The sequence below is a fragment of the Branchiostoma floridae genome, chromosome 12 (assembly GCF_000003815.2).
Source record: "Branchiostoma floridae strain S238N-H82 chromosome 12, Bfl_VNyyK, whole genome shotgun sequence".
Taxonomy (NCBI): domain Eukaryota; kingdom Metazoa; phylum Chordata; class Leptocardii; order Amphioxiformes; family Branchiostomatidae; genus Branchiostoma; species Branchiostoma floridae.
In genome coordinates, this window is record NC_049990.1 from 14,867,239 (window position 1) to 14,882,876 (window position 15,638).

At 47.1% G+C, this 15,638-nt stretch overlaps 2 protein-coding genes across 2 annotated transcripts in view; both read left to right on the forward strand.

Annotated features, from left to right (window-relative positions):
- LOC118427036 (collagen alpha-3(VI) chain-like) overlaps positions 1-10,963 on the forward strand; it is a gene marked incomplete at its 5' end in the record, with an annotated part of 14,284 nt that extends 3,321 nt beyond the window's left edge. The window contains 25 exons of the mRNA XM_035836674.1: positions 145-212; positions 390-538; positions 653-1,210; positions 1,349-1,464; positions 1,649-1,713; positions 1,864-2,003; positions 2,148-2,260; positions 2,465-2,532; positions 2,710-2,858; positions 2,970-3,527; positions 3,666-3,781; positions 3,966-4,030; positions 4,180-4,319; positions 4,464-4,576; positions 4,781-4,848; positions 5,026-5,174; positions 5,286-5,843; positions 5,977-6,092; positions 6,280-6,344; positions 6,479-6,618; positions 9,311-9,423; positions 9,611-9,678; positions 9,860-10,008; positions 10,127-10,684; positions 10,815-10,963. Coding sequence (XP_035692567.1) covers positions 145-212; positions 390-538; positions 653-1,210; positions 1,349-1,464; positions 1,649-1,713; positions 1,864-2,003; positions 2,148-2,260; positions 2,465-2,532; positions 2,710-2,858; positions 2,970-3,527; positions 3,666-3,781; positions 3,966-4,030; positions 4,180-4,319; positions 4,464-4,576; positions 4,781-4,848; positions 5,026-5,174; positions 5,286-5,843; positions 5,977-6,092; positions 6,280-6,344; positions 6,479-6,618; positions 9,311-9,423; positions 9,611-9,678; positions 9,860-10,008; positions 10,127-10,684; positions 10,815-10,963 — 4,551 coding nt within the window. The remainder of the gene's footprint in view (positions 1-144; positions 213-389; positions 539-652; positions 1,211-1,348; positions 1,465-1,648; positions 1,714-1,863; positions 2,004-2,147; positions 2,261-2,464; positions 2,533-2,709; positions 2,859-2,969; positions 3,528-3,665; positions 3,782-3,965; positions 4,031-4,179; positions 4,320-4,463; positions 4,577-4,780; positions 4,849-5,025; positions 5,175-5,285; positions 5,844-5,976; positions 6,093-6,279; positions 6,345-6,478; positions 6,619-9,310; positions 9,424-9,610; positions 9,679-9,859; positions 10,009-10,126; positions 10,685-10,814) is intronic.
- A 152-nt stretch (positions 10,964-11,115) lies between these two features.
- LOC118427037 overlaps positions 11,116-15,638 on the forward strand; it is a 31,249-nt gene continuing 26,726 nt past the window's right edge. Inside the window, exons 1-8 of the mRNA XM_035836675.1 lie at positions 11,116-11,183; positions 11,318-11,457; positions 11,621-11,733; positions 11,921-11,988; positions 12,170-12,318; positions 12,438-12,995; positions 13,133-13,248; positions 13,436-13,500. Of these exons, the coding sequence (XP_035692568.1) occupies positions 11,116-11,183; positions 11,318-11,457; positions 11,621-11,733; positions 11,921-11,988; positions 12,170-12,318; positions 12,438-12,995; positions 13,133-13,248; positions 13,436-13,500 (1,277 nt within the window). The remainder of the gene's footprint in view (positions 11,184-11,317; positions 11,458-11,620; positions 11,734-11,920; positions 11,989-12,169; positions 12,319-12,437; positions 12,996-13,132; positions 13,249-13,435; positions 13,501-15,638) is intronic.

Genomic DNA, 15,638 nt, shown 5'->3' on the forward strand with positions numbered 1-15,638 from the left:
ATATGGTTCTTGTTCCTTTTTTGATAGAAAGACGTTTGCTCGCTCTTTATATGTGACAAACATTCAACGCATATCCAAGGAGCTTGATTGTGCTCTGAAGTCCTTGAACTAGTCACGAGCACTCTTCTTCATCACCTTTTTCAGGTCCTGCAAGTCTTTGCTGCCAACCCAGCAGACATCCAGTCGGTGGCCATCACGTCGGTGGCCCCAGGGTAAGATTGAAAGTCTTGCCGTATGAAGCTTTCTTTTCAGTTACTTTTCTGCTAGGTATATCTCTCAAATTAAAGCCAAGCCGCTACAGTGTACTTTGTACTATTGACGACTTTGCTTCCCATCCTTTTTGGCATCGAAGAAAGGTCATGTGCATTATGCTTGTTTTCTCTTTGCAGAGCGTCGGCAACAAGCACATCGGTGACTGTAAGTGTGGTGACTCTAGGTGCAAATGTCAACACCACCACTCAAATCATCGTCAATACCACATCGGCGGGAGTGCAGCTTGGAAACCTGCCAATAGTGTCGTCTACCGTTGGAGATACTAGTATGTTGACATGTGCTATTTCCGCCGGGATGATGTCGTTTTCTTCTTCTGCGTTTCTTGCTGTCATGTTCTATGCAGATGTGGCTTTCATCTAACTTGTTTCGTTCTCCCTAGCTCCTCTCTGTAGAGCAGTAGCAGACATCGTCTTCCTTGTGGATGGCACCGGCAGCGTCGGCTTGGACAACTTTGAGCGAATGAAGACCTTCATCAGGCAGCTCTTTGCCTACTTGGATATTGGAGAAAACGCCGTTCGCGTCTCTATCGTTCAGTATGCAGCCCAGGCGCGCACAGAATTCTTCCTTGACCAGTACTACGACCTCCAGGAGGCGCAAGATGCAGTGGATGGTATTGAGTACATGGGCGGCTACACGCTGACAGGTAAGGCCATCGACTTCGCCACCAATCTGCACTTCGACCTGAGGAAGGGCGCGCGAGCCGACGTCACCAAAATAGCCGTTGTCATCACCGACGGCATATCCTATGACGACGTCAACCGTCCTGCTCGGAGGATGCGCCAGGCAGGAATCGTCACCATTGCTGTCGGTGTGGGCAATAACTTGGACAGAGACCAACTGACAGCTATCGCAGGAGATGCAAAGACTCTTCTGTCTTTAGATGATTTCGACAGACTCCAGGACTTGACTACCTCTCTGCCCACCATGCTTTGCGACGGTAAGATGCAAACTGTGTTACTATTCTGAAGTTTTTTCGACCTCTAAGGAATTAAAGGATGTAAGCCTTCTGTTGAGTCTTGTTTGCTTGGTTACTTACATATTTTCATCTGTCTGTTTGACTTTTTCTTTCATATAGTTGGTACAAGTCAGCAAATTGTCGTCTCCATCTGCATCAGAAGAACGTACGATACGGTCCTTCTGAACGCCAACTCCAGTGATTCCACGGCACTTTTCCGGCAAGTTGTTCAAGGGGTAAGAACCGATCATTTCTCCATTAGAAGTTGAGGTTTCTCCAGCAGAGCTCTTTACTCCTACATTGCTGTTTTGGCACATATTTGCCGGAAGTCATAGGAAGAAAGGAGGTCTGACCAACAGACCGATTTTGGTTGCATCTCTTCTAACCCAGTTTAACATCATCTTCTCCATGGTTTTGCAGCTGACGACTACCTTTACGAGCAGTCCGGGAATAGCAGCCATTCAACCTATTGGCTTCGCACCTGGGTAAGTATGAGAAACCTCTTCTCTCGGCATAGCGGGCGCCAGTTGAAAACAATAATGTCACTAAAACTCTATGTGGGCATTACCCTACCCTATAGTGTAATTTCGGGATAGACGTGTTTTCTTTGGATCTTAACCCTATTTCTCTTCCAGCTGTGGAGGCGTAGTTTCCACCGTGCAATGCGCCGTTGCTCCCTTCGCCCTGCAGACTGTGTCCAACACCTTCCAGACTCTACAGGTGAACTTCGGAGTCTTGAGGATTGATCCTGCAGTAACTACCGTTGTGCCTGCTGGTAAGTATACTCGGCTTGGTCACGCTCGTTGTCTCAGACAACTTAACTCCACTTCATAGAGGTATCGGAGCAACTTTGAAGACGAAAAGTTCACATGTAGCCATTTTGCCATTTGGCGCTCAATATCATATGTACTTGCTGCAGCCACAAGAAGAACCGTTATTGTCACGGTGGAGCTGACTCTTACCTACATTGTGGACTATCAAGATACGTCATCAGAAGCATATACCAACTTGAGCGTCACTATCGAAAATGCGGTAGGTTCTTTTCTGTGTAGCCGATTGTGAGCAATGTTTCCTGCTGAAATCCCTTGTCATATATGGTTCTTGTTCCTTTTTTGATAGAAAGACGTTTGCTCGCTCTGTATATGCGACAAACATTCAACGCATATCAAAAGAGCTTGATTGTGCTCTGAAGCCCTTGAACTAGTCACGAGCACTCTTCTTCATCACCTTTTTCAGGTCCTGCAAGTCTTTGCTGCCAACCCAGCAGACATCCAGTCGGTGGCCATCACGTCGGTGGCCCCAGGGTAAGATTGAAAGTCTTGCCGTATGAAGCTTTCTTTTCAGTCACTTTTCGGCTAGGTATATCTCTCAAATTGAAGCCAAGCCGCTACAGTGTACTTTGTACTATTGAAGACTTTGCTTCCCATCCTTTTTGGCATCGAAGAAAGGTCATGTGCATTATGCTTGTTTTCTCTTTGCAGAGCGTCGGCAACAAGCACATCGGTGACTGTAAGTGTGGTGACTCTAGGTGCAAATGTCAACACCACCACTCAAATCATCGTCAATACCACATCGGCGGGAGTGCAGCTTGGAAACCTGCCAATAGTGTCGTCTACCGTTGGAGATACTAGTATGTTAACATGTGCTATTTCCGCCGAGATGATGTCGTTTTCTTCTGCGTTTCTTGCTGTCATGTTCTATGCAGATGTGGCTTTCATCTAACTTGTTTCGTTCTCCCTAGCTCCTCTCTGTAGAGCAGTAGCAGACATCGTCTTCCTTGTGGATGGCACCGGCAGCGTCGGCTTGGACAACTTTGAGCGAATGAAGACCTTCATCAGGCAGCTCTTTGCCTACTTGGATATTGGAGAAAACGCCGTTCGCGTCTCTATCGTTCAGTATGCAGCCCAGGCGCGCACAGAATTCTTCCTTGACCAGTACTACGACCTCCAGGAGGCGCAAGATGCAGTGGATGGTATTGAGTACATGGGCGGCTACACGCTGACAGGTAAGGCCATCGACTTCGCCACCAATCTGCACTTCGACCTGAGGAAGGGCGCGCGAGCCGACGTCACCAAAATAGCCGTTGTCATCACCGACGGCATATCCTATGACGACGTCAACCGTCCTGCTCGGAGGATGCGCCAGGCAGGAATCGTCACCATTGCTGTCGGTGTGGGCAATAACTTGGACAGAGACCAACTGACAGCTATCGCAGGAGATGCAAAGACTCTTCTGTCTTTAGATGATTTCGACAGACTCCAGGACTTGACTACCTCTCTGCCCACCATGCTTTGCGACGGTAAGATGCAAACTGTGTTACTATTCTGAAGTTTTTTCGACCTCTAAGGAATTAAAGGATGTAAGCCTTCTGTTGAGTCTTGTTTGCTTGGTTACTTACATATTTTCATCTGTCTGTTTGACTTTTTCTTTCATATAGTTGGTACAAGTCAGCAAATTGTCGTCTCCATCTGCATCAGAAGAACGTACGATACGGTCCTTCTGAACGCCAACTCCAGTGATTCCACGGCACTTTTCCGGCAAGTTGTTCAAGGGGTAAGAACCGATCATTTCTCCATTAGTAGTTGAGGTTTCTCCAGCAGAGCTCTTTACTCCTACATTGCTGTTTTGGCACATATTTGCCGGAAGTCATAGGAAGAAAGGAGGTCTGACCAACAGACCGATTTTGGTTGCATCTCTTCTGACCCAGTTTAACACCATCTTCTCCATGGTTTTGCAGCTGACGACTACCTTTACGAGCAGCCCGGGAATAGCAGCCATTCAACCTATTGGCTTCGCACCTGGGTAAGTATGAGAAACCTCTTCTCTCGGCATAGCGGGCGCCAGTTGAAAACAATAATGTCACTAAAACTCTATGTCGGCATACCCTACCCTATAGTGTAATTTCGGGATAGACATGTTTTCTTTGGATTTTAACCCTATTTCTCTTCCAGCTGTGGAGGCGTAGTTTCCACCGTGCAATGCGCCGTTGCTCCCTTCGCCCTGCAGACTGTGTCCAACACCTTCCAGACTCTACAGGTGAACTTGGGAGTCTTGACGATTGATCCTGCAGTAACTACCGTTGTGCCTGCTGGTAAGTATACTCGGCTTGGTCACGCTCGTTGTCTCAGACAACTTAACTCCATTTCATAGAGGTATCGGAGCAACATTGAAGACGAAAAGTTCCCATGTAGCCATTTTGCCATTTGGCGCTCAATATCATATGTACTTGCTGCAGCCACAAGAAGAACCGTTATTGTCACGGTGGAGCTGACTCTTACCTACATTGTGGACTATCAAGATACGTCATCAGAAGCATATACCAACTTGAGCGTCACTATCGAAAATGCGGTAGGTTCTTTTCTGTGTAGCCGATTGTGAGCAATGTTTCCTGCTGAAATCCCTTGTCATATATGGTTCTTGTTCCTTTTTTGACAGAAAGATGTTTGCTCGCTCTTTATATGTGACAAACATTCAACGCATATCCACGGAGCTTGATTGTGCTCTGAAGCCCTTGAACTAGTCACGAGCACTCTTCTTCATCACCTTTTTCAGGTCCTGCAAGTCTTTGCTGCCAACCCAGCAGACATCCAGTCGGTGGCCATCACGTCGGTGGCCCCAGGGTAAGATTGAAAGTCTTGCCGTATGGAGCTTTCTTTTCAGTCACTTTTCGGCTAGGTATATCTCTCAAATTGAAGCCAAGCCGCTACAGTGTACTTTGTACTATTGACGACTTTACTTCCCATCCTTTTTGGCATCGAAGAAAGGTCATGTGCATTATGCTTGTTTTCTCTTTGCAGAGCGTCGGCAACAAGCACATCGGTGACTGTAAGTGTGGTGACTCTAGGTGCAAATGTCAACGCCACCACTCAAATCATCGTCAATACCACATCGGCGGGAGTGCAGCTTGGAAACCTGCCAATAGTGTCGTCTACCGTCGGAGATACTAGTATGTTGACATGTGCTATTTCCGTCGGGATGATGTCGTTTTCTTCTGCGTTTCTTGCTGTCATGTTCTATGCAGATGTGGCTTTCATCTAACTTGTTTCGTTCTCCCTAGCTCCTCCCTGTAGAGCAGTAGCAGACATCGTCTTCCTTGTGGATGGTACCGGCAGCGTCGGCTTGGACAACTTTGAGCGAATGAAGACCTTCATCAGGCAGCTCTTTGCCTACTTGGATATCGGAGAAAACGCCGTTCGCGTCTCCATCGTTCAGTATGCAGCCCAGGCGCGCACAGAATTCTTCCTTGACCAGTACTACGATCTCCAGGAGGCGCAAGATGCAGTGGATGGTATTGATTACATGGGCGGCTACACGCTGACGGGTAAAGCCATCGACTTCGCCACTAATCTGCACTTCGACCTGAGGAAGGGCGCGCGAGCCGACGTCACCAAGATAGCCGTTGTCATCACCGACGGCAGATCCTATGACGACGTCAACCGCCCTGCTCGGAGGATGCGCCAGGCAGGAATCGTCACCATTGCTGTCGGTGTGGGCAATAACTTGGACAGAGACCAGCTGACAGCTATCGCAGGAGATCCAAAGACTCTTCTGTCCCTGGATGGTTTCGACAGACTTCAGGACTTGACTACTTCTCTGCCCACCATGCTTTGCGACGGTAAGATTCGGACTCAGTTACTAGTATATGAAGCGGACTGTTTCGACTGTTAAGAGATGTTGCCTTCTGCTGAGTCTTGCTTGTTTGTTTTTTTACATGTTTTCAGCTCCCTGATTCTTTTTCTTTCATATAGTTGGAACAAGTCAGCAAATTGTCGTCTCCATCTGCATCACCACGACGTACGGTACGGACCTTCTGAACGCCAACTCCAGTGACTCCACGGCACTTTTCCAGCAAGTTGTTCAAGGGGTAAGAACCGATCATTTCTCCAGAGGAAATTGAGTTTCGTCCAGCAGTGGGGAATACTCTCTACCTTGCTGTGTCGGCACATTTCTGCTGTAAGCGATAGGAAGCAATGATTGTTTGCCATCAGGCTCTTTTAGTTGCATCACTTCTTCCCTTCCTGTTTAACACCATCTTCTCCGTGGTTTTACAGTTGACCACCACCTTTACAAACAGTCCGGGGATAGCAGCCGTTCAACCCATTGGCTTCGCACCTGGGTAAGTAACCTCTTCTATCGGAATGGCGCCAGGTCCTAAAGAGCCATGGCACTACACCTCTATGGTCGGCATACTCTGTAATTTGGGACCAGACAGATGTCTTCCTTTTGAGCTCATCTCCATTTCTCTTGCAGCTGTGGAGGCGTAGTTTCGACCGTGCAATGTTCCGTTGCTCCCTTCGCCCTGGCGACTGTGTCCGACACCTTCCAGAATCTACAGGGGACCTTGGGAGCTTTGACCGTTGGTCCTGCAGGAGCTACCGTTGTGTCTGCTGGTAGGTACACTTGGCCCGGCCAAACTCATTTTCTCTACCGTTTAGTCCAATTCAGACGAACCTCCTACTTCATAACCGAAAACCGAAAATCGTACAAAAACGTTCGTATAAACGATTCAACCTAGATGAATTCCTGTTAGATATCTTGTCTGTTCCATGGCACCTAGTGCAAAATGAAGAATGTGTAGATGACGCATTGGAGTGTTTCATGGCTCTTTTCACAGAGATATGCGACAAACACGCTCCTGTCAGAAAGTGTTCAGTAAGGGCGTCGCCCGCCCAGTGGGTAGACGGCGACCTTCGAGAACTCATGGCACAGCGTGACAACGCAAAGCGTGAAGCACAGGTGTCGGGAATGGAATCAGACCACAAGATCTATAAAAGACTCAGGAATTTAGTAGTAAATGAAAACAGAAAGAGGAAGAAAGCCTTCTACAAGGAACAAATTGAATTATGCAGTAGCACTAAAGACAGCAAGCAACTCTGGAAAGTTGTTAACGGAATGTTAGGTAAAAACAATTCAAGTGCACCGAATTCCATTGAAGTGGACGGACAAATACTGACAAAACCAGCTGAAATCGCTGAATATTTCAACGAATATTTCATTGAAAAAATACAAAAACTCTCCAAAGATGATAACCCGGACATAGCGAACTCAGTAGCACCCATAGAAGAATATATCATGGCTAATAAGAACTGTTCATTCTCCTTTGAATATGTAACAGTCGAGCAGGTGCACGCTTTGTTGAAAGCACTGCCCCCAGGTAATGCTACTGGCCACGACAATGTTGACAACACTTTGTTGAAACTTTGCGCCGATCACATTGCTTCCCCATTATGTCACATATTTAACTGTTCCATCAGGCAAGGCATCTTCCCTTCACAATGGAAGATAGCAAAAGTTCTACCACTTATAAAGAATAAATCCGCCCCGCTTAGCAGACCTAACAGTCGCCCCATCAGCAATTAGCAAGGTCATGGAAAGGATATGCCAGAAACAAATTCAAACTTACCTTGTTTCCAATGACATAATTTCCGAAAACCAACATGCGTATAGAAAATCACACTCTACAGCTAGTGCCCTTATACAAATGTCTGACTACTGGTTGGGGGAGATAGATAAAGGGAATTTGGTTGGCGCCGTTATGCTAGATTTTAGCGCGGCATTTGATGTCATTAACCACGATATTTGTTTAGCCAAGCTTAAGAGCTATGGTTTTGAGGAATCGGCAATCAAGTGGGTACAGAGTTATCTTGGCAACAGGAAACAAGCTGTATTCGTTAACGGTAGTTTTTCCTCTTATAAAGAATCCAGGTGCGGCGTTCCCCAAGGCAGCTGCCTGGGTCCATTGCTTTTCTCTATATTTGTCAATGATCTCCCAGCAGTTACAAATAGTATAGTAGTCATGTACGCTGATGATTCAACGCCCTCAGCATCGGCTCCCACCGTCGCAAAATTGAAATACAAATTGCAAACTGACTTGGAGCGAATCTGGAATTGGGTACAAACTAATCATCTTGTTCTCAATATTGGAAAAACTAAATCAATCATGATGGGTACGCAACAAAAACTAAAACGTAATCCCAAATTAGAACTAAGAATAGACGGAACAGACATTACACATGTAGAACAGGCTGAACTGTTAGGTCTCACTATAGACCAACGTCTCACATGGGGATCGCATATTGACAAAACGAAGAATAAAACGGCAGGCATGCTAGCCACAATAAGACGACACAGGAAGTACTTCACAAAAAGTATATTGAGATCTGTTATTCAGGCTCTGGTTTTGTCACACATTGACTACGGCTCAGTGCTGCTATCCTCTGCACCACAGACACACATAGATGGTCTTCAGGTGGTCCAGAATCGCGCTGCTCGCCAGGCCACAAACAAGCCCTTTGACACCAACCTGGAAGACCTACACATGCAGTTAAAGTGGCAAACCGTTAAAGAAAGACTCTTCACAAATACTGTATGTACATTCCACAAAATTGTTAAGGAAAGGCAACCCCAATGCATCTTCAAGCAATTACAAACAATTCAATCCACACATGAGCATCACACGAGGCTGTCTACTAGAGGAGCATTCACTCAATCAAAACCCAAAACAAACGCTAAAACAAGGACATTTGGCTACAGATGCATCAAAACCTATAACACATTGCCAAACACAACGACATCATACAACAACATTGAGTTCAAATCTAGGATAAAAGAGCTTGCGAAAACACGAGACAAAAGACAACCCCTGAGCACATGGTGGTAATGATTTTTATATTTCAGTATATCTAAGTTATATATTTATGTTGTGTTATTAGTACACTTTTGATTGGATTGTGTTTCAATCAATTAAGTTAACTTCTTCTGCTATTCATTATTCGTTATGTATGATCACTTCTTTATTTTGACCTCTGACCTCTGCTTATTATTTTGCTTATTATTTTACGCTAATTATCCGCTTTTGATGTTAAGTTGTTTCTTTTCATTTAATGTTGGTCCTGCAGGAGCTACCGTTGTGTCTGCTGGTAGGTACACTTGGCCCGGCCAAACTCATTTTCTCTACCGTTTAGTCCAATTCAGACGAACCTCCTACTTCATAGACGTATCAGAGTAAAAGCGAAGATCAGAAGTCTACTTGCTACACTTTACTAAGTTGTTGGTCATCCCCTCCATATGTACCTGCTGCAGCCACAAGAACAACCGTCATTGTCACGGTGGAGCTGACTCTTCCCTACACCGTTGACCTTCAAGATACGTCATCACAAGCCTATACCAACCTGAGCGTAACTATTGAAAATGCGGTAGGTTTCCTTCTGTCTAGCAACGTTTACTGCTGATATGCCTGGTCATGTGGTTCTTTCACCGTTGGTTAGAGCAAGAAAAATGCACGCTCCCCAATGACGGACTGTCAGCTCAAATAGAAGGTGCTTGGTTGTGCCCAGAAGACAGTTTACTAGTCACAAGCATTCGCCTTGACATCTTTTTCAGGTCCTGCAAGTATTTGCTGCCAACCCAGCAGACATCCAGTCGGTGTCCATCACGTCGGTGGCCCCAGGGTAAGATTGAAAGTCTTGCTGTATGCAGCTTTATTGTCAATCACTAAATTTGGCTTCCTATCACTATGATGAAAGCCAAGTCGCTACAATGTACTTTGTACTATCAAAGACTTTTCTTGCCATGCCGTTGGGCCTTGATGAAAGGTTATGTGCATTATATGCTCCTGTTTTCTTTTGGCAGAGCGACCGCAACAAGCACATCAGTGACTGTAAGTGTAGTAACGCTAGGTGCAAATGTCGACGTCACCACCCAAATCATCGTCAATACCACAGCGGCGGGAGTGCAGCTTGGAAACCTGCCTGTAGTGTCGTCTACCGTTGGAGATACTAGTACGTTGACATGCACTTCAACCGCTAGGCTAACGTCGTTTTCCTCCGCCTTTTCTTGCTTTCCTGTTCTTGACAGATGTGGCTTTATTCCAACTTGTATCTTTTTTTCTCTCCATAGCTCCTCCATGTAGAGCTGTAGCAGACATCGTCTTCCTTGTGGATGGCACCGGCAGCGTCGGCTTGGAGAACTTCGAGCGAATGAAGACCTTCATCAGGCAGCTCTTTGCCTACTTGGATATCGGAGAAAACGCCGTTCGCGTCTCCATCGTTCAGTATGCAGCCCAGGCGCGCACAGAATTCTTTCTTGACCAGTACTACGATCTCCAGGAGGCGCAAGATGCAGTGGATGGTATTGATTACATGGGCGGCTACACGCTGACGGGTAAGGCCATCGACTTCGCCACTAATCTGCACTTCGACCTGAGGAAGGGCGCGCGAGCCGACGTCACCAAGATAGCCGTTGTCATCACCGACGGCATATCCTATGACGACGTCAACCGTCCTGCTCGGAGGATGCGCCAGGCAGGAATCGTCACCATTGCTGTCGGTGTGGGCAATAACTTGGACAGAGACCAACTGACAGCTATCGCAGGAGATCCAAAGACTCTTCTGTCCCTGGATGGTTTCGACAGACTTCAGGACTTGACTACTTCTCTGCCCACCATGATTTGCGACGGTAAGATCCGGACTCTGTTACTAGTACAAAGGGGACTGTTTCGACTGTTAAAAGATTTTGCCTTCTGCTGAGTCTTGCTTGTTTTTTTTTTACATGTTTTCAGCTCCCTGATTCTTTTTCTTTGATATAGTTGGAACAAGTCAGCAAATTGTCGTCTCCATCTGCATCACCACGACGTACGGTACGGACCTTCTGAACGCCAACTCCAGTGACTCCACGGCACTTTTCCAGCAAGTGGTTCAAGGGGTAAGAACCGATCATTTCTCAAAAGGAAATTGAGTTTCGTCCAGCAGTGCGGAATACTCTCTACCTTGCTGTGTCGGCACATTTCTGCTGTGAGCGATAGGAAGCAATGATTGTTTGCCATCAGGCTCTTTTAGTTGCATCACTTCTTCCCTTCCTGTTTAACACCATCTTCTCCATGGTTTTACATGTTGACCACTACCTTTACAAGCAGTCCGGGGATAGCAGCCGTTCAACCCATTGGCTTCGCACCTGGGTAAGTAACCTCTTCTATCGAAATGGCGCCAGGTCCTAAAGAGCCATGGCACTACACCTCTATGGTCGGCATACTCTGTAATTTGGGACCAGACAGATGTCTTCCTTTTGAGCTCATCTCCATTTCTCTTGCAGCTGCGGGGGCGTAGTTTCGACCGTGCAATGTGCCGTTGCTCCCTTCGCCCTGGCGACTGTGTCCGACACCTTCCAGAATCTACAGGGGACCTTGGGAGCTTTGACCGTTGGTCCTGCAGGAGCTACCGTTGTGTCTGCTGGTAGGTACACTTGGCCCGGCCAAACTCATTTTCTCTACCGTTTAGTCCAATTCAGACGAACCTCCTACTTCATAGACGTATCAGAGTAAAAGCGAAAATCAGAAGTCTGCTTGCTACACTTTACTAAGTTGTTGGTCATCCCCTCCATATGTACCTGCTGCAGCCACAAGAACAACCGTCATTGTCACGGTGGAGCTGACTCTTCCCTACACCGTGGACCTTCAAGATACGTCATCACAAGCCTATACCAACTTGAGCGTAACTATTGAAAATGCGGTAGGTTTTCTTCTGTCTAGCAACGTTTACTGCTGATATGCCTGGTCATGTGGTTCTTTCACCGTTGGTTAGAGCAAGAAAAATGCAAGCTCCTCAATGATGGACTGTCAGCGCAAAGAGAAGGTGCTTGGTTGTGCTCAGAAGTCAGTTTACTAGTCACAAGCATTCGCCTTGACATCTTTTTCAGGTCCTGCAAGTATTTGCTGCCAACCCAGCAGACATCCAGTCGGTGTCCATCACGTCGGTGGCCCCAGGGTAAGATTGAAAGTCTTGCTGTATGCAGCTTTATTGTCAATCACTAAATTTGGCTTCCTATCACTATGATGAAAGCCAAGTCGCTACAATGTACTTTGTACTATCAAAGACTTTTCTTGCCATGCCGTTGGGCCTTGATGAAAGGTTATGTGCATTATATGCTCCTGTTTTCTTTTGGCAGAGCGACCGCAACAAGCACATCAGTGACTGTAAGTGTAGTAACGCTAGGTGCAAATGTCGACGTCACCACCCAAATCATCGTCAATACCACAGCGGCGGGAGTGCAGCTTGGAAACCTGCCTGTAGTGTCGTCTACCGTTGGAGATACTAGTATGTTGACATGCACTTCAACCGCTAGGCTAACGTCGTTTTCCTCCGCCTTTTCTTGCTTTCCTGTTCTTGACAGATGTGGCTTTATTCCAACTTGTATCTTTTTTTTCTCTCCATAGCTCCTCCATGTAGAGCTGTAGCAGACATCGTCTTCCTTGTGGATGGCACCGGCAGCGTCGGCTTGGAGAACTTCGAGCGAATGAAGACCTTCATCAGGCAGCTCTTTGCCTACTTGGATATCGGAGAAAACGCCGTTCGCGTCTCCATCGTTCAGTATGCAGCCCAGGCGCGCACAGAATTCTTTCTTGACCAGTACTACGATCTCCAGGAGGCGCAAGATGCAGTGGATGGTATTGATTACATGGGCGGCTACACGCTGACGGGTAAGGCCATCGACTTCGCCACTAATCTGCACTTCGACCTGAGGAAGGGCGCGCGAGCCGACGTCACCAAGATAGCCGTTGTCATCACCGACGGCATATCCTATGACGACGTCAACCGTCCTGCTCGGAGGATGCGCCAGGCAGGAATCGTCACCATTGCTGTCGGTGTGGGCAATAACTTGGACAGAGACCAGCTGCTAGCTATCGCAGGAGATCCGAGGACTCTTCTGTCTCTAGATGACTTCGACAGACTTCAGGACTTGACTACTTCTCTGCCCACCATGATTTGCGACGGTAAGATCCGGACTCTGTTACTAGTACAAAGGGGACTGTTTCGACTGTTAAGAGATTTTGCCTTCTGCTGATCATGAGTCTTGCTTGTTTTGTTTTTTACATGTTTTCAGCTCCCTGATTCTTTTTCTTTGATATAGTTGGAACAAGTCAGCAAATTGTCGTCTCCATCTGCATCACCACGACGTACGGTACGGACCTTCTGAACGCCAACTCCAGTGACTCCACGGCACTTTTCCAGCAAGTGGTTCAAGGGGTAAGAACCGATCATTTCTCAAAAGGAAATTGAGTTTCGTCCAGCAGTGCGGAATACTCTCTACCTTGCTGTGTCGGCACATTTCTGCTGTAAGCGATAGGAAGCAATGATTGTTTGCCATCAGGCTCTTTTAGTTGCATCACTTCTTCCCTTCCTGTTTAACACCATCTTCTCCATGGTTTTACAGTTGACCACTACCTTTACAAGCAGTCCGGGGATAGCAGCCGTTCAACCCATTGGCTTCGCACCTGGGTAAGTAACCTCTTCTATCGAAATGGCGCCAGGTCCTAAAGAGCCATGGCACTACACCTCTATGGTCGGCATACTCTGTAATTTGGGACCAGACAGATGACTTCCTTTTGAGCTCATCTCCATTTCTCTTGCAGCTGTGGAGGCGTAGTTTCGACCGTGCAATGTGCCGTTGCTCCCTTCGCCCTGGCGACTGTGTCCGACACCTTCCAGAATCTACAGGGGGCCTTGGGAGCTTTGACCGTTGGTCCTGCAGGAGCTACCGTTGTGTCTGCTGGTAGGTACACTTGGCCCGGCCAAACTCATTTTCTCTACCGTTTAGTCCAATTCAGACGAACCTCCTACTTCATAGACGTATCAGAGTAAAATCGAAGATCAGAAGTCTACTTGCTACACTTTACTAAGTTGTTGGTCATCCCCTCCATATGTACCTGCTGCAGCCACAAGAACAACCGTCATTGTCACGGTGGAGCTGACTCTTTCCTACACCGTTGACCTTCAAGATACGTCATCACAAGCCTATACCAACTTGAGCGTAACTATTGAAAATGCGGTAGGTTTCCTTCTGTCTAGCAACGTTTACTGCTGATATGCCTGGTCATGTGGTTCTTTCACCGTTGGTTAGAGCAAGAAAAATGCACGCTCCCCAATGACGGACTGTCAGCTCAAATAGAAGGTGCTTGGTTGTGCCCAGAAGACAGTTTACTAGTCACAAGCATTCGCCTTGACATCTTTTTCAGGTCCTGCAAGTATTTGCTGCCAACCCAGCAGACATCCAGTCGGTGTCCATCACGTCGGTGGCCCCAGGGTAAGATTGAAAGTCTTGCTGTATGCAGCTTTATTGTCAATCACTAAATTTGGCTTCCTATCACTATGATGAAAGCCAAGTCACTACAATGTACTTTGTACTATCAAAGACTTTTCTTGCCATGCCGTTGGGCCTTGATGAAAGGTTATGTGCATTATATGCTCCTGTTTTCTTTTGGCAGAGCGACCGCAACAAGCACATCAGTGACTGTAAGTGTAGTAACGCTAGGTGCAAATGTCGACGTCACCACCCAAATCATCGTCAACACCACAGCGGCGGGAGTGCAGCTTGGAAACCTGCCAGTAGTGTCGTCTACCGTTGGAGATACTAGTATGTGGATATGCACTTTTCCCGCTAGACTAACGTTGTTTTCCTCCGTCTTTTCTGGCTTTCATGTTCTTGGCGGATGCGAATTCTTTCCAACTTGTTGCATTTCTCTCCCTAGCTCCCCCATGTTCGGCAGTAGCAGACATCGTCTTCATTGTGGATGGCACCGGTAGCGTCGGCTTGGAGAACTTCGAGCGAATGAAGACCTTCATCGGGCAGCTCTTTGCCTACTTGGATATCGGAGAAAACGCCGTTCGCGTCTCCATCGTTCAGTATGCAGCCCAGGCGCGCACAGAATTCTTCCTTGACCAGTACTACGACCTCCAGGAGGCGCAAGATGCAGTGGATGGTATTGAGTACATGGGCGGCTACACGCTGACGGGTAAAGCCATCGACTTCGCCACCAATCTGCACTTCGACCTGAGGAAGGGCGCGCGAGCCGACGTCACCAAGATAGCCGTTGTCATCACCGACGGCAGATCCTATGACGACGTCAATCGTCCTGCTCGGAGGATGCGCCAGGCAGGAATCGTCACCATTGCTGTCGGTGTGGGCAATAACTTGGACAGAGACCAGCTGACAGCTATCGCAGGAGATCCAAAGACTCTTCTGTCCCTGGATGGTTTCGACAGACTTCAGGACTTGACTACTTCTCTGCCCACCATGCTTTGCGACGGTAAGATTCGGACTCAGTTACTAAGTATATAAAGCGGACTGTTTCGACTTTTCAGAGATTTGCCTTTTGCTGAGTCTTACTTGTTTGTTTGTTTTTTACATGTTTTCAGCACTCTGATTTTTTTCTTTCATACAGTTGGTACAAGTCAGCAAATTGTCGTCTCTATCTGCATCACCACGACGTACGATACCAACCTTCTGAACGCCAACTCCAGTGACTCCACGGCACTTTTCCAGCAAGTTGTTCAAGGGGTAAGAACCGATCATTTCTCCAGAGGAAATTGAGGTTCGTCCAGCAGTGCGGGATACTTTCACATGCCTGTGTCGGCAC